This window comes from Nomia melanderi, chromosome 11 (genome assembly GCF_051020985.1).
Source record: "Nomia melanderi isolate GNS246 chromosome 11, iyNomMela1, whole genome shotgun sequence".
In the NCBI taxonomy this organism is placed as follows: Eukaryota; Metazoa; Arthropoda; class Insecta; order Hymenoptera; family Halictidae; genus Nomia; species Nomia melanderi.
Window position 1 is genome coordinate 11,386,904 of NC_135009.1, and position 25,629 is coordinate 11,412,532.

The 25,629-nt window shown below is 44.7% G+C and overlaps 1 protein-coding gene across 5 annotated transcripts; it reads left to right on the plus strand.

Moving 5' to 3' along the window:
- Positions 1–233: 233 nt before the first annotated feature.
- Ttd14 (TRPL translocation defect 14) lies at positions 234–25,564 on the plus strand. 5 transcript variants are annotated; one of them, XM_031985069.2, is made up of 10 exons: positions 234–615; positions 6,028–6,095; positions 6,717–6,754; positions 7,742–7,779; positions 19,220–19,336; positions 21,595–21,723; positions 21,842–22,315; positions 23,202–23,409; positions 23,497–23,678; positions 23,933–25,564. In XM_031985069.2, exons 1-10 carry the CDS (start codon positions 576–578, stop codon positions 24,235–24,237), a joined length of 1,599 nt encoding a protein of 532 aa, XP_031840929.1. In that variant the 5' UTR covers positions 234–575; the 3' UTR covers positions 24,238–25,564. The 5 variants fall into 5 exon arrangements, with proteins under 5 accessions (XP_031840929.1, XP_031840930.1, XP_031840934.1 ...); XM_031985070.2 differs by having other exon boundaries at positions 23,948–25,564; XM_031985071.2 differs by lacking the exon at positions 19,220–19,336 and having other exon boundaries at positions 236–615.
- The last annotated feature ends 65 nt before the right edge of the window (positions 25,565–25,629 follow it).

The window sequence follows — 25,629 nt, forward strand, 5'->3', positions numbered from 1 at the left end:
ATCCATCGACATCCCCGTCAATAAATTCTAGCAGGTGTAACTGGCAAGTGTGTCGTTTGGATTAGAAAATTCCCGTTCCGAAAAAGTGCGTGACTCAGCCGCGACCGATACGTTCACGGCGACAAATGAAACGGGAATATCTAGGCTCATGTAATTTTTCTAGCATTTTCGTAAGCGGCGCCCATACAGGTGTCGTGAATTTCTGTGTTGCGCATGGCAGTGCCGCGCAGAGGGAGCAACGAGCATAACCCGATTAACCAAACCCGCGGATCGCTACGTTTCGAGGCAGACGTCTGCGCTCACTCCCCAGTTGCGGTGTTCGTCTTTCTGGCATCGTAATATCGTCACTGCTCCGCTCTCTTTTTCCATGTCTCCAACACATCTGATCCCGCGACATCCCGAAATGTACGGTGAAGTGTTTATGTAGTATTCGTTGCACCCGTAGACACCGTTCACGTGCCAGACGACGACGAACACCTTCCTTCGTCCATCCATCGACGTCAACTCGGAACACCTCGTGGACTCGCTCGGGCAAAAAAGAAAAACAGAGGGGCTCGAGAAATCGTCCATTCAACATGGAGCAGAAGCGCCTTTACAAAGTGGTGCTCACCGGAGGTAAGCGAGACCTTTGATTTTTTTGCTTTTCCGCAAAACGATTCAATGTCATGTGCACACCGTGCATCGTGAACTTCACCTTCGACTGTGTCTCTTGGTTCGTTTATACGAATGGACGCTTCCATGTTTGCCCGTCCGGTTAGCGGACTAACAGTGCACTCCGAAAGACACGATCCGTTACGCGTCCGCGGAAACCACGTGCTCGCGCTACATTTTCACGATCGTCTGCAATCCATATTCCATTATCGTGTCCGTTTCGTTCCGCGTTCCGTCACGCGGCCACCAACGAAACATGTTCCTCATGGTTTTCCCGTTGCTTCGGCACACGTTGTTTCGGATGCTTATCGCCTGTGCGAATATATCGATTTAATTCCCGTGCGACGCGGGGAAAATTACCTTTCACGTCCCGCGACGGCACTCGTCGCGTTTTGACCGCGTTTCACGGTCGTTTTTAACCTGTTAACACGTTCACCACCAGCGCTTATTTCGGTGACGGTCTCCTCGATTATAATATTTTCTTCGATCCGATCAATCTAAACAAAATGTTAGAAAAATGAAACTTGAAACGAGTCATTCGAGTTTCTAAATATAATGTCGTAGTTTATAATTTTTAATAACAATATCTGTAGGATTAATTTCATTTCCATTATGTAAAATATAGGATTACGGCCGTTACAAATATGTGACGCTGGTAGCGAATGTGTTAACCGAAGCAGACGGATAAATTCGTTCTTCGAGAGCGACTCTGTGTTTGTGTAATTCTCTTTACGTGTTTTCTTCCGTTCGTTCGAAGTTATCAGCCGTTAATTATACGGCGGTATCTGTATCGGTCTAAATAGTAATCGGGCTTATTAACTACCGAACGTGTCATTCATATTTAATTTACAGATACCGATTTGTTTAGTTCAAAGTTCACCTGGTTAACAGGTTAATACGAAAGCGTGCAACTGGAACGGGCAATTGAGGAACTACGCGAATTTTGTTTTAACCCTTTTGTGTGGTATAGAAAATTGAAAGATATTTAGTTCTGGCCAAATATTTTTTTTAACGCAAGAAGTACCGTACTAGTTAAACTGATCGGTTTCAAACTGAAATGATCTCGACAATAAATGGCTTCGCTTGAATACTATAAAGAATATCCGAAGAAACTGAAAATAATCTATTGTTACAGTTTTTATAGGGATTACATATTAATTGTATCAAATGCTCAGTAGTTCTACTGTTAATTACATTTCAATGATTATTGTGTAAAAATAAGTATATAGATCATAATGCAATGAATAATGATAATATAATGATATAGTAATATTGAATGATTTTTGAAAATTATCTATTGACAATCGAACCTAGGAATGAAAAGGGGAAAGATCATTTGATTAATTCAAATTTCTGTGGAATCTGGCGCTATTACCGTTCGCGATGCCTCGGGAACAACAAAATTAACGCTAAACCGATTGAAGCAAGACGCATAATACGTTGTTCAGAATGGAGCACGACCATCTTGAAAACATTGACAGTTGTACGCGTCTAAATTTAATTCGACGAGAATGCACGCCTCGACTCTTTTACGTGGCATCTTGACAACGTGCTTACTTATGCTAGACAAAACATGTATTTACTGGTGGTAAACCCGTTGTTACCAGCTGTCGATCATTAAAACGGTAGCCCACGTCGGAAGCGAAATTAAACGACATAGCGCGGAAATGATATATTTTTATGAAAAGCCCATAACTATACCATTAGATTGCGCAACGAAAATTGCACCGAATTATACATTCCCGGCGTTATTATTTATTTGCTCGTTAACCCTGGAACTACCACACGGTCGAAACGACTCATAATTAATTTTCTCTTACAAAATTACTGAAAGAACGTAGGTGATACTCTAAGAAATTATTAAACAAATTCATTTAGATATACTGCAAATGAGAAGGGTTGTATATACATCGTAAATAATTCTTACAATTTTTATAAAAAAAAAATACGAAACAGTCGATTTTGCTGCTCGATAGATCTAGTGTAAACTGCTGCTTCCGAAGGATACAGAAAAGAAAAGTGGAGTTACGTCAACAGAGACACGCAATGCGTAGCAATTAAATTATCTCGAGAATCGTTATATGAGAAAGGAAAAAATACTTATCGCGACGTGTTTCCGTTCGAAAGCAACAGACGATCGAACGAGATAAGATCATTAACTGAAATGGGTCGCGTCTCTTGCACTTGTTTGCCCCGCCATAAGAAAAGAGATCTCGATCATCGACGATTCGTCTCCCGATACGGCTGGATCGTCTCGGATCGAACCGATTCGCCGCGCGCCGTCTAAACAAGACCAATCTTTCCCAATTGATCGAGACGACGCTCGCCGCGAACCGTTTTCCGTCGCGAGCGAATTATTTATTGTCCGCGCGAATGTTTTATGCATGCGGTTGATAAACGGAACGTAAAAACGCACCGCGAATGGCAACGCGCGCTATCTTCGCCACTTAACTGTCTAGAAAATCTCGTCATTACTATACAGGAAAACGTGTCCCTATCTTTACTATGCGTCGAAAACATTGTTGTATCGCGACCGAATTCTATTTCGAGTCACGAGTAGTTTTAACGCCCTCGGTGTCGCGTCAGATATCCTCCTGGAGATCGAGATCCTTTTTGACCCTTTGCGGACGAAGATTCTTTGAAATATAGAAAACCGTCGGCAGACGAAACTAAATTATATATGGATTGCTTAGATAATTGGAAAAGGGAAACTACGTACCGATCTCCTGCTGTTTTAGTAATTATATCATTCGTTTGCGACTTAGCATTGCAAATATGAACACCTGATCTCGGCAAAATGTCGACATTCCTCCGCAAAGGGCTAATGCAACAATGAAACTTGATTTTTCAAACGTAACGCGTTAATCGCGACGGCGCGAAGTTAAATGATCGCTTCATTGCAATCGAAATATCGATCTTTGAACTCCCGCACTTTTGTAACGAAAGATCGCGTGACATTCTGTCTGAACTCGTTGTACAGCGCGAAGCTTCAAGTAAAAAGTAGAGATGCTTCTTCGTTTTCAACGTTTTCCCTGTCGTCCTTGATCTTATGTAATCGCCAGGAAAGTAAACATACCTTTTCAATTCCAGAATGATACGCTTGGCACTGAAAGTGTTAATTCATGATGGTTCTCTCGTGCCAGTTGCACGCTTTCCCTTTCTAGAGCGTGGCGTTCGGTACCGACAGCGCGCATGTAGAGCGCAGCGGATACGATTTCAGGTGTTGCGTCCGCATTATGCTTCCCGAACTTCAAACTCTAATGAACGCCTCTAGCTTTCGCTTTAAGGCGGTGCCCAACGGCGCACGCGGTTCACGTGAGAATGTGCGACAGCATCGCACGAAGCCATCCAGTTATTCGTCGAGCAAACGGATTAATAAGATTAAAGTGCTCCGAGGTTCTTCCGGAGTCTTCGATTTCGCCACCGAAGACTTCCAATCGCGTTCCCCACATACCGCCTAATTAGATTTCTCGTTTCGGAGTAATTTATATCCCTGGCGAACCGCGACGAAACATCAGCAAGGAGAATTCTTAACCCTCTATAGGCTGAATATTGTTTCGTGACTATAAAACGATGGATGTAGTATACAATTAATAAATGTCACCCTGTAAATACAAATTAACGATGTATTCAGTAATTCTATCAACTGTGTTAAAACGATTGTACCTTGTCATTTTGAGATTACAGTGACGTTCAGTCTTAAAGGCACAAGTTAATTAATTTCATTCGCCACTTAACTATGCAAAATTAACCCTTTGCACTCGAGAGGCGACTCTCAGTCACCATTTCATTTGATATAACAAAATTACAAAATGTTATACATAATATTAAGTTCTGTATGATGCATCGATATGTGAAATATTTCTATAAAATTGCTTTGTTTCTCAATGTCCGTATGTGTCTTCATTAGTTCAGTGTCGAATGTTTCTAGTGGAAAGCTTACGAGTGCAAGGGGTTAAATAAATCAACAAGATGCCAATATAACGGTGTCTCGTTTAACTTCTTACCACTCCATACGTGACTTAATTGTTGTTTACGTTCAATCTAATACGAAGATACAATGTATCTCGTAGAAGTCCGTTAGAAAAATGATTCTAGAAATAATGGCGCATAAAAATTTGAATAGTTCTGGATATCACTGTTCGTGAAGCGTCTAACACATGCGTCTTCCAAGTGTTCACTTAGTCTGTCGGTCAAGGTGAGAGCAGACGATATCATTACAAATTTATTTGAACCTTTGCAGTCGAAAGTTTTTCATTAGAAACGTCCAACTACTGCTGCTATATACTTTTAAACAAACTAGTCGGAAGGAATACATAATTAAGTGGTGACTGACAATGAGAGCCACTTGTCTAGTACACAGGCTTAATGTAACGAACGTAATGCAAATATCAAGACTAACGGAATACAACGATATCCTGTCCTCTTCCGTCTCCTCTTTTTCATGCGACGCGTGCTGCGGGAATATATCACCGGTCCGAGGACTCGCGGTGGAAGTGGAGTCGCAATTCGGGTCCCGATAGTGTTGCAGGCGTCGCCTTAACACGATCCAATCGAATCCCGCGCGTCATTTCTATTTCCGCTGGCCGAGTTCAACAGCCACGTGTGCACCGCAGAAGTCAAGGTTAGCGACGTCGTAACCTTCCCGTCTCGCTTTCGTTTTAGCAAGGATAATGCGCGCACCGCGACTCCGCGGATCGCCTTTCCGTCGAGTCCGATTTCAAGCGAGCCGCTCTTAATCCTAGTTAGGCAAACGTAGGGTCGATCCGGGCCCATAGTCGCAATCTCAGGGAACACCGTGTAATGAACAATAACGTGTAAAGCTTTGTGTCTATTAAAGAGTAACGATACCGAACAAAAGCATACCGTCTTGTCAAACTCATCTAGGACAAGTCGAAATAGTTTCGCTTTAAGATGGACACCTAGCTCAATCGTAATATCTACTGCATTTTGCACTTCATTGGAATGTAATTAACACGTCGACTGTCCGATCGACACTCATTAAATTCACTAATCAATGCAATTTACCTAAAGAAAAACTGAGAAGATGTTTTGCAGAGATCTTCCTCGACCTTCTTGTATCTCAGTCTAACAAATTTTGGTTCATCTCTTATGTCATGGAAAACATTTCTCTTTGGTTCTATACAGATGTTGCGTCACCCATGTAAACGCGCGAAGCTATTTGATAAAGCAACAGGGTGAAAGCAACTATACGGGTCACGCGCGGTTTTGTTGTGCGTTTGAAATATCTTGGGTTCAGAAGACGCGATCAGTTGGTCGTCCCGTTCGAGCGCGACTGTATTCACCGCAACGAAAATCGCCGGAGGCAGGAGTCTGGCCGCGATGACTAACGTGTCTCGTATTTTTGTGTTGCAGGACCTTGCGGCGGTAAAACGACCGGACAGACACGGATGAGCACGTTCTTCGAAAACATGGGATGGAAGGTAGGCACGCTCCTCGTTCCTCCTACCTCATCCTCGCGTTTCAAAAGAAAGGGGAAAAAAAGGAAAGGAATGACGAAAGAGAAGGAGAACGGTGTCGCGAGTTTCCCCGCGACACGCGACATCGTCTTTTGCCGGGACGATTCTAGCCGAAAGCCCGCCCCGAACAGTTGAGAAGTCGAGTGATTCGATCGGGACGTCGCGTTCCCTTTGGATCCCCTTCGAATCAGTAAAATCCGCCATCGAATCGCAAAGCCGTCCCGATTCACGCGAGATTAAACTCTTCGACGAACATTTGGGCGGCGTGTAACGATATCACGAATTGACGAATTTCGAGGTGCACGCGCGCCCCCTCCCACGCGTTCCCTTTCTCGCGTCCGGACCTCACGGACGCGCCGCGTCGGATAGAACCGACGCTTGTTTAATTAAACGTGAAACATTCGAAAAAGAGAGAGAGAGAGAGAGAGAGAGAGAGAGAGAAAGAAAGAAAGAAAGAAAGAAAGAAAAAAAAAGAAAGAGGAAGGGAGAAAGAAAACGAAATGAAAGAAAAATTGGAACTGGTTGTGGGGGTTTTATCACCCTTCGTTGTGGATTCGATAGAGCGCTGGTTGTCTTCTTTTTCAGGTGTTCCGTGTTCCCGAGACAGCGACCGTGCTGCTCAGGTATGCAATCACACGATAACAAGTTTACCGAGAGACCGAGACACGGCGAGAGTTCTAGGGAGAACCGAAGGCATGGCGATGCGAATTCGCGAGCGGACCTTGTTGCTCGCGGCTCGGAAAACCGCTGACACTTTCCACAATCTCGCGGTGTCGGATCTCGTTGTTCCCCGTAGAAATTGATGGAAACGCGATGGTTTTCGTTTGCGCGAGGGATCGTTTCGCGTTCATTCGCCAATTGCCGGTGGAACAAGTGGACGTTCTCCCGAATCGATTCGAAATCGTACAGACTTCTTTGTACATTCAAGCTTTGAAAATGCTAATCCTGGATTCGCCGTTGAACGAGAATCCTAGGCGTTCAATTCGAAAAACGATTCGCCGCGTCTGTTCCACCGGCAGTAACGTTCAAGCTTTCGCCGAAAGTTTCTTCCGCCGCCTCTCCCGGTGTCGAGTCACGGAAAATTCTTTGAGATACGAAGAGCCCGTACTAATAATCGAACCAATTAGCGTGCCACCGCGTGCAATAGCGATCGAAGGAACTCGAGTGTCTTTCGTCATCGATCGGGGGGGTACCGTTCCGATCGATGACAAACGACGCTCCGACTCGGATGACGGTAGCAATCGATTCAGATCGAACGAGCATTGCCGGGAACGATCGTTCGACGAACGCGTTCCGCTCTTGTAAATACTTGCACGTGTTCCCTTGCGCGAGAATAGAAACGCAGCGAGTCAGAGCGCTGGGCATGCTGACAGAAACTGTCGAGTAACACTCCCGCGGAGATCGCCGTTTTCCCCGAGCAATTCATTTTTCAAGGAAAAGAATCTTCGATCGAGCCAATTCGAATCCCTCGTTCTCGCGTCGTTCGACACGGAACGTTTCATTTCTAGATTAGACGCGATACGTATACCGCTGCTCCGAATAGTTCCATCCTCTCGCAGCTTTATTTTTACCAAGTGTTTTTCATCCCACGTCTGCTTTTTCCATTTCAGCGGCGGCATAAAGTTTTCAGACCTGAACGCTGAAGAGGGTAAGTCCATTTCAACTTATTATTCTGTAACGCTTTAGCTTATTGTCAGTTTCTCGCTGGCTGTTTCGGGTACGCGTGGGCGGTCGCGCGACAAGCCGCGTCCCCACTGGCTCGACCTTGCCCCGAGGCTTCGCCGCGCGGGACAAGGATACCTCAGAACCTCGTGCACTTGAGTAATGACCGGGAGAAAAACCTGACGGCGAAGCTTCGCAGTGGGAACCGGGACGGTGTGGATACAGCTTAACATTCGTTTGCCCCTTCATATCACCGTTTGACGTCGTCGCGCGTATATCACTAGATGAGAAACCGCCGATAAACCTTTTTAGTGAAATCAGGTTTTATCTCTTCCCGAGTCTTTGCCAGGGGCCCTAAGGGCCACAGTTATCTTATAACCTGTTGACCAAGGGGAAACGAGTTAGCTCTTCATTTCCGTTATATTTAGACTGCGGATTCTTCTGTAAACTGAGATTCTTAAAGTTAAGATCAGAAACACGAAGCTACGGTGGAAAATAAGTTTTCTTAACGAACACTATGAAAATCAATTTTCTACGAGTGCATAAAGATCCGTAGTTATACCTCTTTAAGTCGTGTCCACTAGGGAAAGCCGAGGTGAATCGGCCATTGCTCGCAAAATTTGTTCACAACAGAAATGATTCTTTCTTATATTTTATCTTTAATTTTCATGTATTTCTGTCTGGTCACTGCGAAACAGAGAATGTTCCGATTCCCTTCGGTCTACCGTATATTACGTCTCTCGGTTCGAATATCGGTAGAACTCGTAACGCGGCAAGTTTTGAATCCGGGGTCTTAAATTCTAAATTCTTATTTAAATTTCTCACTGGGAATTTAGTTAATAGGAAGTCCGTATCTGCGTGAAACTTCCTGCACCAATAATCGTGTAAAATTCACCCGCTCGACGGGTTATCGGCTAGGTTTTTTTTCATTTGACCGGGGACCAAGGTACCCTGCGAAGTATTCGAATCTCGACATCGATTCAGGATGCTCTTATCTCACGATTCTACCATTCGCAGATTATATATTCAATTATCTCTAATACTGTCCGCCGAGTTCGAGTTAATCGCCGGCGATGATCAGGTTTTCCGCTGCATTCGGAACGTGCTGCCATCGGCTCCCCAAGACGATCGTCGTTTCGCATTATCGTCCCGTGATTCTACCGGACACACAGGTTTCGCGAGATAACCAGCTGCAAAATCTACGATTACGTCGATACGTCGCAGTATTTACATTAGAAAACGTAGAAATTATGCGCGTCATTTTTTATCCCGTCGTTACCAACTCGCTCGCCAAGCCTTCCAGTTTCGAGCGCGATTACAGCTAGAGGGAAACAGGTACATAGTCGTACTCGCGCAGTTAGTGTTTTCCTCGACACATCATTATTTTCTGTCGTTACATCCGAGATAAATAATCCACAATCCAATTTTCTCCACTGGACAAGTCAAAAATTAAAATTCTCAATTTATTACGATTCCAAAGTGAAGAAACTAATTTCAACGTAACTTAATCCTTTGCACTCGGAAGTTTTTCAGTAGAAATATTTTCTGATGAGACAAAGATGATATTTTATGAAACTATCTCGACAAGAAATCACACGTATATTGAGGAACAAAGCTATTTTATTTCAATATTTCTCAAATTGATGCATTATACGAAGTACAACATTAAATATCGAATTTTATAGTTTTACTGTATGAAATCAAGTGGTGAGTGAGAGTCACCCCTCGAGTACAAAGGGTTAACGATGATTCATACTACCATAATTGTATCCCATACAAGTGCAATTTGAATTTCTTAAAAAATTCTGAAATTAGTTACCAAAGTGTTCTATTAAACTGCATGGAACAAGTTCCGAAGTGGAAAATCAGGAACACACTGGACCGTGAGGGGTTAACCCTCGTTTCTTTCCATCGGCTTAGAAAATTCTTATTTCGAAGACCCGCTATCTAACAATCAGACGAGAGCAACAGGCGGTAATCTACGAACCAGTTTTTTCCAGTTCTATAAATCGCCGCAACGAGTCTTCGCGAACGGGTTGCGAAGATCAAACTTCGCGCGTAATCCAGGACACAGGAAGCTTATCGCGCGATTACGCGGCCGGATTCAGGGGTTTTCACGGAGGCACGACAATGTCAGGACGGTATCGATCGACAGGCCGCACGAGTGCCTCTCGTGCCCTCCCGTTTTATCCCTTGCCTGTTCAAGTATAGATATCGTTGCGTATGCGTCGACCGTCACGATAATATCGACGAAACTTTCCATTATGCCCGCGGGGAACCCGATCGCACACCTCTCGACCCGCGGAACTTGCCCTCTCGAATGGAAATTCGGTGCTTATCGCGGCTACGCGACGAATCTTGTCAATAACGGAGACGTTCTGCTATCGGAACTCCTTCTGAGGAGCGACGATAACGAAAAGGACACTCCCGCGGCGATTTCGTTGTGCTAAACCTTTACGAAGGTTCCCCCATTGGCGAGTATTCATGATTTTCTAATGAAATATCGATGACATTCTTTGCGACTGCTGTGTAGAGGAATAGTAAAGGAACTGAGGGACAGGACTGTTTTGTTGAAACACTTTAGGTGTTTACATGTTGTACGAAACTTGAGATCGAATATGAAACTTCATCATTTCGCTGACCGTCGAGAGCAAAGGGATGACCCTTGAGACGCAGGAATTTTAAACGAGTAAGACGTCTACTTGTTGATGCTTTTCGGAAGTATTTGTTCGAGATGCGTCGAGTTACTTGTTGCACGTGACACGACTATCTTATGTATTCGTTTTAATCAGGTGCTGCAGGTTTGCTTATTAAATGAAACTTCTTCATTCTTGTTAATCTTTCATTTCCGTCTGTGATAAGATGTTCAATCTTATTCACACGAATCGTTCACAGATCAAAGCGACTAACTCCAAATTCTACATACCACAAAATTCGTACGAAAACATTGGATCAGTTACTCGCGGAATTCCGTAAGACCCTAATTATCGTTACACGTAGTGAATCGGTTCACCGAATGACCCTGCGTGGCATTGTTATTTCCGAAAGACCGTAGTTCTCGAGAGCCTCGAGTTTTCCGCGAGAAACGCGCGGAACAAAAGGTCTCGGAACGGAGACAATTTGAATGAAATTTGCGCGCAAATTACGCAACGTTGTGTTACGTTGCGTCAGTGTAGTTTCCTGTGGTCGTTAGATCCGCGCCGGAGAACAGTGGACAGGATCGAGGAGGAAGAGAGGAGGTCCGGTCGTGTTGCGCGCAACGCGGAAAGGATGAGACGCGGACGCGGCGCTCGCTAATTATAATCGATGGGGATGGAACGAGACGTAGAAAGTACCGTTAGTAGACGACTTGATGTCTAGTGGGATGGAACAGGGGCGAGAGGGACCCTTCGCCGCGCGTTTTGTTCGCAGTTTTTATTGGTCACGCGTCGCCGTATCGGCGAATAGCAAATTAGCATCTTAAACGAGATGAGAACTGACCAATAGGGCCGCCATTTCTCGGCGTGGCCATCATGTGATCACCAAACGGCCGGCAGAAAGGGGCGTAGCGGGGGACGCGTGCGGTCGCCGGGTGGGCCGGGCCAGAAGAATGCCCAAACGTATAGCCATCGACCGTCGATTGCGTAAAATCGTAATCGGCGGTGTGCCAAGATTCTTGGACCGCGGTCTCTCGAGAATCACGAGACGCGCGGCTTTTCGGAGCGACGAGCGACTCGAGGGCGGACCGCACGAGATCGGCAACGCGTGGGCGGAACTTCGAATCGCAACGCGGAGCGTCGCTAAGGAAAATCAATGCAAATATTGATGATAACAGTAATGTAATGCGAGTGGCGGAACCTTGAACAGGTTGATCGTTACGAGAATTCTGAGCGTTTTATTAGCTGTTGTTTCGTAACAGAGGTAAACGGTATTTGTAACTTGTGTTAAGAATGAACAATTCGTGATTTGGTATTGGAGTTCTTCAGTTGCATTATTGGTTAGTTGCCTGGGTAACTAGATACTTTGATTTGACATCGGTTTTCTTGTAATTGGTTTCAAGCAGTTTGGAAGATACTATTGTAGTGGTCTATTGTAGTGGTTAGCGTGTAGCGTGGACGTTTGAGCCAAGATTCTCACGAAGCGGATGTATTCTTGTGCTGAATGCGATTGTGGCATATTTTCTTGGTTTTCATTGTTTTTGTTTTAAAGAAGCGGGATATCTTTATCTCCATTCCGCAATTATAATTTATAATTCTCCGTTAATCCTGTTTCCGTAGTCGCCAGGCAAAGTGCCTAACGCATAAAACAGTCAGAGCATTAAGGAGAGATACAAACACGAATACGTGTTGTCTTGAAATATTTAACGATAGTCAGCAAAGAGCCATCCATCAACGTGTCAGCACGGTTGAGCACATTGTTGGATAGTTATATTTGCCTATCGGTTACATTCTAAATCCCTTTATCTCGACGCAACGCGAGCGGACGAACCGTGCACGATCACGTTCCTCCAAGGTGATCGTATCAGGGGATCCTATAATTGATCGTTTATATTTGAACCAGCGCAAGTCGCGCGCCTTTCTCCGCTCTTTCCTCCGATAGGTCACGGGACAACCCTTTCCCCCGATCGATGCGATCGCTACGACGTTCTCCGGAGACGCGGCACGATTTCGATGTCCAAGATCAAGGCTGTCGGATCGCCCCGCGTTACGCAATTCCCATGATTACGTTATCGCGATGATCGCATCGCGTCTGGACTTCGTTAAAAAGGCTCGCCGTTGAATTGACCACATTCGCGTCGTACTCGCATCTCGGAAGATTGAAATTTGGAAGAAGATTCCAAGAGAAACAATCGACTTTTATATTCTAATCGTTCCTCTTTCTTCCAAGAACAAGATTAAAAGACAAAGCCAACGGTGATACGTTTGAATCGACAAACTATGAATTCGTACAAGAACGACAAGTTAATTTCCAAAATGTTTGACGTGTATTTAAAAATATACAGTAATTATTTATTCATTGATCCGTCGATAAGGAACGCGATCGGCGATAATTGCTCGGGCGGGGACAGATTCTTTCTGCACCCGATTCGCCCGAGATAATAGATCGACCGCGTAACACGATTCACGGTGACGTTTGGCCTCTTTCGGATAAGTTCTATAATTACCTCCGCGATTCGCGTGTTTATCTACGCGCGGGATGAACGAGCTGAAATGCACGCGCGCGCTGTGGACGTCGATCTCGGCCGCGTCGACGCGAGTTCTCGGCTCGCGGAAACTTTCCTGCAGCCCGTTTTCTCAACCCCCAACATCAACCATGGATAATAATACACGCCACCGGGTTTACGTAACGCGAAATTGGGACCAGAGTCGCGTTCCGATGCGGCGTTCTTTCGACGGCCGCGGTGGTGTTCCCGTTGCGGGACGCGTCTGTCGTTTGTAACGTATTGCCACACGCCCACGATTTCCTGCCAAACCGTTCTGCGCGCTCGGATCCCGATGGTATCGTTATTTTCGGGGAATTCCGCGAGTCCTCGACGGTTCAGAGAGAAAACGCCTCGCGACCACCGGCTGCGATCGCTGGCCACCACGGACGGTCCGCGAATAAACCTGCGAAAGTGGAACGCTGATTCGTAGCGAATAGCAAAGAGTTTGAGGAACGACTGAATCAAGGAAACAACAAGTACGAAGGCTAGATGAAAAAGAGATTCGATCGATAAACAACGCGTTATGACAGAGGAAGTACAGAAACTAGATAAACATTTGCATAAGACGGTGAAAAAAAGAGTATTCGAAATATTATAGACGATCGTTGAATTAACAGTCAAAAGTCGAAGAAACAACCGAATAGAAAAACAACGTCCAAGGGTGCAACGTGTACGAAAACTGGATGGAAATCGAAAGAAATCAGTGAACGAAAGGGATTCGAAGTATCAGAGACGATGTTGATAGACGAGTTGTCTGGCGAGTGAAATTTAAATACCGTTTAATGAGAACAAAGCGAATAAAGGAACGAGTTAAAACGGATTATGAAACTGGATCCCCCTTCTATCCGTTTGAAATTGTTTTTATTCCTCTGTTATCGGCAATCATCGCGGATACGCGTCACGTGTAGTAACGGGCGCTCGTTCGACCGTGGTAATGCTTACGTAAAGGTATTGGTCAGCTCTAATCCGCGGCCTTGGAATGCTGATACAGATCAGGCTTCCTGCCACCGAATCCTCGTTTTGGCTTCACCAAGGGGGCGGGAACAGGGGCTCGCGATCGACGGACATCAATTTTTATCGGGCTGGCAGCCGAGCGTGCGACGCACCTGTTCCACGAGCCAAAGAAAAAATCTACAGGGTGAACGGGGGTAAAATCGAGTCAGCAACTGATATAGTTCCACGTGAAAATAAATCGCAACACTTGTTACTAGATCGCGAGTCTTTAATAGCACGATTAAAAAGAACCACGATGGAAAACAGCTTATTTCGATTGACTTTCTTCTAACTGATACTTTCTCATATTGTACACATTCTGTGTAATTTTGCACTTTCCTCGCGAATGCACAAAAATTTGCAGTCTATTTGTTATATATGAATAAGTTTCTGTGTACGATCTATTGTTTCCGAAACAATGGCGTTCGAAAATTGCATCCAACGAGCGATATCGCGAAAGAACCGACTGACGTGTCCGTCCATGGCCTACCTTTTCTACTTCTTAGAAATACTATTGACCATCGAAGCCTGTTATCTAAAAAATGAAAACTGCGTAACAGCCTTTGGTTATTTCAATAATCCAATTAATCGTCTTCGACCTTGCATTGTAAATATGCAAGTTCGATGTCACCGATGTAATGAGATGCACCCAAGAAGTGAAACTCGCCTTCTTTTCGCGCGATGAATCACCTGTACCTTCCGATTGCGGTGTTATTGCGTTACCCACCCTATATAGGATGCACGCGATCGGTCATCGCGTTAATCTGTTAATGTAGGTCGTCCGTAACGACGGGCACAGCTTAACAAGTTCGTTATACCGGCGCGTTCGGTTATTAATAAGCCGATCCACCTAATTGTTGCTCTATCGTCGCAACGGTCGCTGATGTGTACGCGTACCCCCGCGTCTTGGCTCCGCTCCAGTTTTATTGTGGCCATCGTAGCCGTGAAATCGCCTCGGATTCCGCGACACGGACGAACGATTCATCGTCGGCCCGCTGTCGAAACGCCGCGAATTTCGCGAAACACGGTTTAGTTCGCTGCCCGATAAAGCTTAATCAGGTGTTTGTCCCCAGGCGAGAGCAGATAATACCTTGCCGGGGAGTAAACAAACACGATTAACTAAATACGCTCGAACTGCGGTTTTTATACTCGCAATAATTCACGAAAATTGGAACTGAGTAAGGACGTTTCTATTAATAATAATCACGAACACCTTCGGAAATGTCGTTCAACGCTAGAGCTACCGGATGAGTGAAAATCGCGCGCTTCTGGTTGCATCTTTGGTAATCATTAAAGAGATACAGCCTCTCTTCTGGGAGATCCTCAAACGAATCGACACGGCAACACTCGAACTAAAATACGATCGAAAGCTCGACGCCTCCGTCGCTTCTATTTAAAAATAATGAATGATCGATTCGTCTGCTTGGTAGCTCTAGTGCTTTGTTGACAAAGGCTTGAACTTTAAATAACCGCGAGCAATTTCTCCGCAGCCAACGCGGGATACCGAAGTCGGAAAAATTAAATCACGGCTAATCGAGGACGAACTAGAGAAACAATTCCGCGGAAGGTTAGAAAACATCGTGCTGGAATCGCGGAGCTTTCGAATACATCGCGACCTTCCTTTTTACACGGTGAACGTATAAAATCCTTAGCCCGTGATTTGCGAGTCGCGAGCACGGTAAACAGACCGCGGCTATTGCGACGAAACGCGAAAGAGTATCATTGATCCGGCCTGGGGAAAACATCTTCCTACGTCCCTCCCGCGGGAGAAATTGAAATCCATTTAGTTCCCGATAGTTCAAGGTCTAGGACGACCAAGGTCAACGGCGCGACATCCGACGGAAAATGAAGTTGCGCCGGTCTCGTCCCTCCTCCCGGTTGCTTCTTAAGGCTTGTCACATTGAAAACGTGGATGAAAGCTGCCGCGGAAATGAAATTACGCCCCGAGTCGTGGTCGTGCCGCTTTTGCGACTCGCCGCCGGAAAATTGACGAACGAGATTAAAACGCGCGCGCGGGAAGTAATTCGCTCGTCGATCCGCGATTCCTTGTTCTCCCTTTTTCATCGATTCTTCTGCTACCCTTGAATTATCCGACAAACTGAAAGACCGTCAGCTTATTTTGCGTCGAGCGATCGAATGAAAGTCTCGTTATCGTTGAATTTTCTATTTGTTTATGATACGTGGATGATTAACGCGTAGAAGTAAGTGCGCGGATTAACACATAGAATCATAATATTATGGTAATACCGGTTGATTATTCATCGATAATCCAGTAATCTAGTTTAACAACGTATACACGCGGTAATGATGCAAACTGGTTAGGGAATGCGAAACGGGTTAAAACATGCAAATGACATTACGACAAAAAAGCGGTTCGCTTCGATTCGCTAATCGGTTGCCTTTGTTCCGTTCGTTTTTGTATTTTTGTCGTTTGCCAAGCTCGCGTCACGTGTCCCTCCGAATGGATTATCCCAATGAAAAGGCGTCGCCGGTGAGAAACGCAGTAGAACATGCAAATGAAACGCTGAGAAAAACGGTCTGGTTTATGAATATTGACGACCGATCTCAGTCGCGGGCGTGAAACGCCGTTTGCTCGAGTTTCGCGGATCAAGCGTGTTCGACTTACGTTATCGTATCTTTGGAATCGGGTCGCAGGATTTCGAGATCAGCGTCGGATTGGTTGCAATTGACACTAAAACCAGATTCGAAACGATTTATTCCTGGTTTTGTTTTTTTCTCTTTCCCTTTTCGATATTTTTATTTTGCATTCTTTTATTTTAAACATTGACTGTTTTCTTTTCTTCTGAGTGATCATTGAATGAATCGATACAGTGATACGTCTCCATTTTTCACGCACGTCATAGACATTACTTATCATAGAATTTAACTATGATTCAACTACATCGGGTCGCTGTGTCAGATTTCGTTACAGAATTGTTCGTTGCCAATACGATAGTTTCTATGTAATCGTGATACAAAGTGTACTTGTTACTTTTGACCTCCGGTGCGACGAGATGTCGCGCGTTTCAACCCCTCGGCGTCGACCTCACGCGTTTCTTCACGCGCCATTGATTTCAGCGGTTGTACAGTTACATTTTCAAGTTGCGTCCGCGTAGAGGGTATGCGCTGCCGAGTTGTCCATCATTGAGGAATTAATAAACGCGGCAGGTCGAATCAATTGGCACGATCAGCAAAACGACGCGGTGCACTTGTACCATTTTGCGGATTTCCATTCTGACACGAACCGGTTCAATTACATAAAAAGATTCGCTAGCTCGCGGCGAAACTGGTTCTCCGAAGACGTCACCCGTGAATCATTTAACGGAGTTCTACACTAAAACTACCAAACAAAATTACCCATTCCTGATATCTTCTTTTCGCAATTATTAAAAAGGTAACACATGTTTCTCTGAGAAGTTATTCAATACGCAAATTGAATTGTAAATCAATTAAACTCACAATCGGTGCACTCTTCGAGTTCCTATACAGAAGTTTCGGAAAGTCAATTCAACTGATCGGTAAGTTTAGTGTTAATAGTAGAGTCTACGAATCCGTTCGAATCTGATCAGAACGAAATGTCCGCGACCGAAATAAGACTGAAACGTGTCGACGGTAGAACTTCCAGTAGGACTTCACTCGTCGCAAGAAGCGGAACCGAAGATGCACAGATCGAGGAGTGTTCTTTGTGAACTCTTAACGAACTACTCTCCAATCCGTGCATTCCACGCGACGATCATCGTCACGAGTCACCAAAAGTACCAGAACTCATAGCGGTGATCGTCGAAATTAAACGAACGAGAATCTCATGTAATGAAAGAGGTGTTACTGTATTTGGAAGCAAAACAATGCGCAATAACAGAACTATTAACCCTAACATACGTTCTCGGAAGACAAAGGGTAAACGAAGTCACCTTAGAGCATAGTAAATAAGGATAAGAAAACATGCAACTAAAAATAATCTCGAATTAGTTTTACATTCACTTAACACGTTGACGTAAATGCCGTCTATATCTGTCCAATGCTCGTGGGTGTAGGTGCAAATGACGGTAATGGCCGTCTTATATTTTTAGTATTATAAATAAAAAAAATATAGTAATTTTATTCTGAAAGTATGAAATCTTAACGAAACTCCCGCGGAATCAACTAATTAACAGAAACATAATCGCTTTTGTCGTGCATCGCGTCAAAGTGTGCGCCAACGTGTTAATAACCAGTTTCCGATGGCAGAGGTCACGTTATATATCGAATCATGGAGTATTTAGAGTTTAAAGCTCTATTAGCTGCTTCAGCGCTAGGATTATAATTAGACAATGTTAAACAGGCTACGACTGTATCATTTTTCGCATGGTCGTCTTGGAGAAACGTTGAACGCGAGGAAACGTTGCTCGACGTCTCCAACGAGTTTCACGTGCGTTGGATGCACCGTAGACCCTCCGCGCGTCGGTTTGAATTTCACACGGCCGCTTCGGTCTCGAAAAACGATCGTGTCACGGTCCGGTCGCGTAGCTTTCGTCTCCGTCGCCGCATACAGAAACCGTAGACGCGATCGCACGCGGCAGTTTCGTTTTTAGACGTTTTTGCTAAGACCATATGTCCGCCGATGCGAGCCGAGAGACGGTTGGTTGAGCAGCGTTCGTCAACGTCTGCGAATAAACGGTGTTACCACAGTGCGAGTGCTCGCCGAGCAAACAGCAATCGATTCTAAACAGAGTCGAAACGGCTCTCGCCTAGATACAATAGACATTTTCCGCGTAGCTGCGGGAAAGTTCGGAATGCCATCGCTGTCCCATCGGATTCGCATAATTCCACGAACGCGTAAGAAATAAAAGCCAGGAGTTCGATCTAAGTTTCTAAAAGCTACAGGCAGCCATCGGCAGAAAGTTCGTCTCGTTTCGTCGAGAATCGGAAAACGAATACGAACAGAAGCGAATTCGAAAGTAGCGGTGTCCCGTAGAGTCGAATGGAAAAAATAATTGCGAAGCGATTGCGAGGGGGAGATCGATCGAGTTTCCAGTTGGCGAGGGAGCCAGGGACTGCATCGCGTGCGGTCCGTGCCCCGAAGGCTGCAGCCTGGAATAACGAGCCGCGGCCAATTCCGTGTGACGAACGACGGCCGCGGGACCGTTGATACAACGGTACCGGTTTGCCGTCGAAAAACGATATAATTAAACCGCACGCGAGCTTTAATCGAGGGTGGGGGATGGTACTGGCTCATCGAGCTGGAAGTGTCTTCAAGGCCGGTTGGTTCTAGCAAAGGGACCCGGGCCGTGTCCTTCGATTACGAGGTCCTCGCGGCTACGTTACAGGAACTGGTCCGACAAAGGCGAGGCGAGGTGGCCGGAGATCTTGGAGGTTGACTCCGGCGAGGGTGAGTTTTAGCCAGCTGTACGAACCCGATAAGAGGGAACGAGCTCTCTCCCCCGGCCGGCCTGTTCCATCCTCGGCAATGCGCTCCGTGAATCGCGAGCGGAAATTACGCGCTTCGGAGCTGGCCGTCGAAGACACGTTCTTGGTTCATCCCCTATTCCTCTCTCACCATCTGCCCGCTGACTCGAGATCTTTTACTCCTCTTCACTCTTGACTCGCCTTTCTTTCTCGCGTCCGCGGGACACTTCTTTCCCCGTTTGTTTGTTTTTGTGTCTTCCAGCCAGAAGCCGCAGTTTCCGCGCGCGGTTCAACGCTGTCGAAAATAAAAGAAGGCCAACGTCCGGTTGCCTTGCTTCAGCCACCCGACTCGGCTCCCGCCGCTAGACACCCGCCTGTTGTTCCGAGGCGTGTCGTCGTCCCGCTGCACTTTGGTAAATTAGGTGCCAGCGTTTTTGTGCCGTCCCCTGCCTCCTCCGCCCTCGTCCATCTTTGAATTCTCACTGCCCTGGCTGCAAGCTAGGTTCATAGAAATCCCTTCGCGCCGATGGTAAATCGACGCCTGTATTAGCTCGAGACTTAATGGCCATTTTAGATAGAATCGTAACTCGCCAGAGAGAACGCGCTGGCGCGCGGCCAAGCGCACGTTTGCCCGGCGACAAATTTCCACGAGGACGCGAACCGTGACGTAAATAACGATCGGACAAGGCATTCAAAGGATTTCCGAAGGATCATGTCGGCTCACTAAATGTCGAGGCAAACGTCGAACGTTTCTCGGAGCGACAGCCTCGCGCGCGCCTCGAGTTCTCGAGTTCTTTCGTCTTGCTCCCTTCTCCCATCGGTTCGGCGGTACGCACAATGGAACTGTCGAGGCAACGAATCAACCGCTCGCGTGAATAATTGATAGCCCGGGGAATTCCTGAGAACCATAAATGTTTCGCGTGCTTGATCGAAATTTACAAGCTGCAATTAAGAGCGTTACCGGCACGCCGCGATAACGCTAGTTCCTCCGATCGATGTTTCTCTTATTTCGCGCGGGGTTATTGGTACAGTCGTTTACGAACCTAACGAAAATTGATCCTTTTAGTCCGTCTTAATAGAAATGGATTCGCAAACGTTTGAAAACTTTGCTCCCTGGAAGGACAACGCCTGTGTGCGTTTAACTTTAGTTAGAGATCAGAGCTCAGCGATCGCGACCGTTGACACTGTGCGTTTCTCGCACGAGCGTCGTTATTTTCGAGCTTTTTAAACGACCGATCATAGGCTGAGAGCACTTGTATTTGATTCTAAAAGAGCTACCGCAGTTCTCGGTTTTTTCCATGGAGAGGATCCAAATATTCTCGTCGGTAGATCGCGAAGTTCCTCGGTGTAGTTGTGCAGAATTGCTTGGCCAGACGTCAGACTCCGTTCAATGTGGCGCGCGGCGTTCGAGGCTCCTGTGCCCCGTTCATCCGTGAAATCACGAAGAAGACGTGAAAACTATCGATCAGCCGCCGATCGTCGTCGCGACGACCGGGCGAACGCGCGGATCCCGCGGGGTCCGACGACAGAAATGAAGAACGACAGGTCGCCCGGCACGATTATTGGACTCCGACCGCTCGTCGGCATTAATTGGATTTTTTTCAGCCTGCCCGATACCATCCGGAACACGGGACGCGTTCTCTTCGATTTCCCGGGTGCTCGGCGAATGAATTTGAATGAAAAACCGGTCGCGATTCAAACGAATCCCCGGAAGAACGAATGGAGAATAGTAACTTCGTCGGGGATCGGACGATCTTGCCTGATTCCGAATCTTTTATGCGAAAACCGCGATTACGCTGCGTTACAAACGACTCGAAGTAGCGCGATAAGAAAACATTGACTCACAGTTCGCGTCCGGTCGATTCTGATTCAGCGGTTTCTCGCGAAGCCCTGCGACACAATTACTGATACAATTCTTACGAGAGGAAGATAAAAGCGTAACCTAAGCTTCTCTCATTCCTGGTGCTATCGCGCTGGTTTGCTCCGCTTTGTTGGCGAGAAACTGAACCGAGCGTTCTGGCTTATCGGCGCGTGGCGTAAGCTAATGGGGAACGCCTAATTAATTTCTCGCCGGCGTTGCATTATGTAAAAACGTCGGGAACTCGGGAGAGATAGCAGCGTAGGTCTAGGCGAGCCGTAGTTTCGCACCTGGGGGTTGTTTCGCGCGGAATGTAGCGGACCGTGCGCAGCGGATGACCCGAAACGGGGACGTGATCGTTCATTTTGTTTATTCTGCCGCAGCGTTCAAGTTCCAAGAGAATCTTCTGCGGACGATGATACAGATCGAGAACACGTTCTTCCAGCTGGGCGAGAGCTGTTCACGAAATTGCCTGATAATCTGTGATCGCGGTGCCATGGACGCCTCAGCATGTAAGCGGATTATCGATTCTACATCGCGTCAGATTCACGCTTCGCGGGTCAAAGTGGCCTACCCCGAACTCTACTCGTTCACCGGGCTGATCTCTCCCTTCTTCTTCCTTTCTTGCAGTTATATCGAAGGACAAGTGGGAGCTGATGATGGCCTCGAACGGATGGAACAACGTCGAGCTTAGGGACAACCGGTATAATCAGATCATCCACATGGTGTCGGCGGCGAACGGCGCCGAAGAGTTTTATTCGACCGAAGATCACGCGTGCAGATCGGAAGGCGTCGTGCTAGCTAGAGATCTCGACTACAAAGCAGCCGCCGCCTGGGTCGGACACCCTTACTTCGACGTGATCGACAACTCGCAGGATTTCGAGTCGAAGATCTGCCGGATGATCGAGTGCGTCTGCCAAAAGCTAGGCATCGACACTGGGGACAGGTTGCGCGCCAGCAGCAGAAAGGTCAAGTTCCTCATTAAAGGTCCTTTGCCGGCGGACTCCGAATTCCCGCCGTTCCAGGACTTTGATGTCGTTCACAACTACCTCCAGAGCAATAACCCGAAGATGCAGGCCCGCCTCCGCAAGCGCGGCCAAAAAGGTGGGTGAAAGAGTGTCTAGCGTACACTTTCCTTATACTTTGTGGAACAATGTGTAACGATATAGACGTCTAAGTATCATTCAACGCGTTGAGTGCCACGAAAATCTTGGCCGTTCTTTTCGTACAGTTATTCTTTTGTAGCAAAGGAAGGCAGGGACAATCGTTAATTATTTAGCGTTGCAATCTTAGCAGTGCACTATTATCAACTTTGTTACCTTATTAACACGTTGAATGCCGCACGATTTCATAGAGCAAAATACCCAAATCGAAAAGATATGATATTAAATCATTTGATTGAATTGCATTATTATTATTGCATGTTCATCTAGCTGAATGTCACCGCGTTAGGCAGCATTATTTATAATGTACAAATCTTTTCAAATAATCATAGTTTGACTGAGTGAAGTATAGTACTCTGATTCGGTTGGGGTCACCGGTGACCCCCACGGCATTCGACATCGGTTACGATTGTTTTGAAGTAACTCAGAAACGTCAATCATCGGTGACTGACATGACGTTTAACACGTTCGCCACCAGCGCTTATTTTGATGACGGTCTCCTTAATTATATTTTCTTCTATCCAATAAATCTTCTAAAGAAAATATCAGAAAAATGAAACTGAAACGAGTCATCGAGTTGCTAAATATAATGTCGTGGTTCATAATTTCTAATAGTAATATCTATAGGATTAATTTTATTTTTATTATGTAAAATGTATTATCATTTTGTCGGTGATGCTTTTCTATTCAAGAACGGTACAAGCACATTTTAACTGGACTTTGTTTCCTAGTTTTGTAATGACACGTCGAATGTACAGAAAAACTGTGGACGACGTTAGGGTTAAGCTAAGTTAAACTATTGTGACTCATGTTGTGTACTATTGCAGGTCACTGGTCTTACATCCACACTATCAGGCGTCCAAAAATGTGTGGTCAAGTAATCGAGGTGAAGACACAGTTGACACACAGGGATTACCTAAACATGCTCGCTCAGCGAGACGACTCGCATTTCACCATCTTCAAGCGTCGACGTTGCTTCCTAATCAACAATCAGTATTTCCAGTTAGATATATACAGAGAACCAGCTCACCCAAGGTAAACGTTGGGAAGAGAAATGTATTGTAGAAAGTAAATCATTGTTTCTGATGGTGTGTGTAACGAGTAACATATTGAACATTTTAGGTGCCGAGGTTTAATGTTGCTTGAAACGTATACGGCGTTATCAGGGGTCGAACTGAAGAACATTTTACCACAGTTTTTGACAATTGAGAAAGAAGTCACCGGAAATCCGGACTATAGTATGTTCAACCTCAGCCTTAGGGAAGAATGGAACAGCACCAATAAATACTGCCACAATTTACACGGTACGTATCGCGCGTTCGTTTATTTGTTATTATCAAATTATGTAGGTGTAATTCATTGACGATTTAATATCCGTTAATCGGGTTAGATGAGAAAATGAAAGGTTTAGTTTCGAAGAGAGAAGGAATCTGAATTGATTCATCTTTCCACGTTAACGGATTAATGATCGGTATTAGTATATTAGTATTAACAATTGATATAAAATTGTCTTTAGTATAGGCGATCTTCCGTTTGATCAGTCTTTTAAATTGCACAGATTACGCTCTTGCAGGCTTGACGGAAAGTGGATCCACGGAAAGTAAAAATGTCAGTTTATCAGAAGCGAAAGATAACTCATCGGTTAAGAAACAAATGAACGGATTCGAATCTGGAGTCAACGGTGTAGACGTCGGTATGAATGGTATCGATAAAGTTGTTAATGGCGTGCAAAATGGTGTCCACAGTGTTGAAAATGGCAATGCGAAATTCGTCGAGCGGAGTAACATGAAAAGCAATAGTCAAGAAGATCAAAAATGCATTGCATGCGATAATCCTGCGAAATCGTTAAATGATAGATTGTAAGACTACGCGAGAAGTGTGTCGATGAGAATGAATCTGAAGATAAAGAACGTGAGAACAAAATGATAAAAGTAGAGCAATGAGAGATGAAGGAATTTTATTTAAATAATTCCAAGGTAAATAAATAAGAGTACTTTATTGGCACTGACAGTTAAACTTAAATCGAGAAATTTCCTATACAATACAAAAGTGACAAATTTATTGACCATAAACACACCTGTTTTCTAACTGTCGATGAGACTCGCGTGTCTCGTATTCAAGTACTACGCTGTAAATGAGAAATTGTATTTCATATAATTCAATTGTAACTTATTTTTTACCGATCTGTTTAAACAAGCGATGTCGATTAATATACCAAGTATTTTTACATCTAAATCACTTCACTTCACTCTCCATCTCTTTACTTGTGTATTTTTTCGTTTCTGTTAGAATATTGTGGTAAATCTTTATTTAAAAAAGTTTACTTATAAATAATTGTGATACAAAATGCATGTAGTACGTAGCATACAAACAACGTATTCGAGATATGTAATTATCCGAGAACATGCGATCAGTGTGAAGTATACTTTTCCTTAGGAAAAATTTTAACATTGACTCGATAGAAAATTAAAGTTCTGCACTAAGATAATTTTAACGATTTATTTTGTAAATTATAAACGTAGATCGCGCAGAAAAGACTTTCGTTTTCGTAGTAGAACTGTTCACGGTTCTCCAGAGAAAATTGTTTGTTAGCGTAAAGTGCAAATTAATCTAGTATTTCACTTGTCTTTTAGTGCATAACGGCAAGGTAATTTACAAAAGTATGGTTCAACGATTGTACTGTTCTGCAGTATTGTCAGAAGTATGTATTATAGTCATGGCAAGAGAATTGTCAAATGTACTAGTATTTAACAGGTATATTTCTATTAAGAATTTGTTAAGTTAATATGAGACAACAACTTCAATGGGAATACTTTCGGTGCAAGCAATATTGATTGTTGAGTTCAAGTGTTCTGCAAAGGAAATTACTTTGAGATAAAGAAATTAATAAACACTTAATTTAATTTATCAATTAAAGTTCGATTCGTCACTGATCATAACTTAATGAACATAAACTGTGATGATTATATATATGCTTATTTTACATAGACACATTTATCACAAATTTTGCCATTGTTTAGAGACAAAGTGCCTGTGAAATGTTCAGTCGCGAAAATGAGAAAAATGATATATAAATATATATTTTCAATGAAAGATGCAATAATCAGTTATTGATGCACTTATACCACATATAATTGATCTGAACTCGTATGTACCCATGATTATCTAATAAAATGTCATGTGCCTATCAGTTTTTTGCCTCTTTTCAAACCCAAACTACTTTTTACTAATGTTAAATAATTTCTTGTTACGCCT

Excerpts from the sequence above, each read along its gene's own strand:
- Ttd14 (XM_031985069.2), top strand. The coding sequence starts at position 576 with ATGGAGCAGAAGCGCCTTTACAAAGTGGTGCTCACCGGAG. Across the intron at positions 6,096-6,716 it reads TCGAAAACATGGGATGGAAG|GTGTTCCGTGTTCCCGAGAC; the intron begins GTAGGCACGCTC and ends CTTCTTTTTCAG. Across the intron at positions 7,780-19,219 it reads AGACCTGAACGCTGAAGAGG|CAAAGGGACCCGGGCCGTGT; the intron begins GTAAGTCCATTT and ends GGTTGGTTCTAG.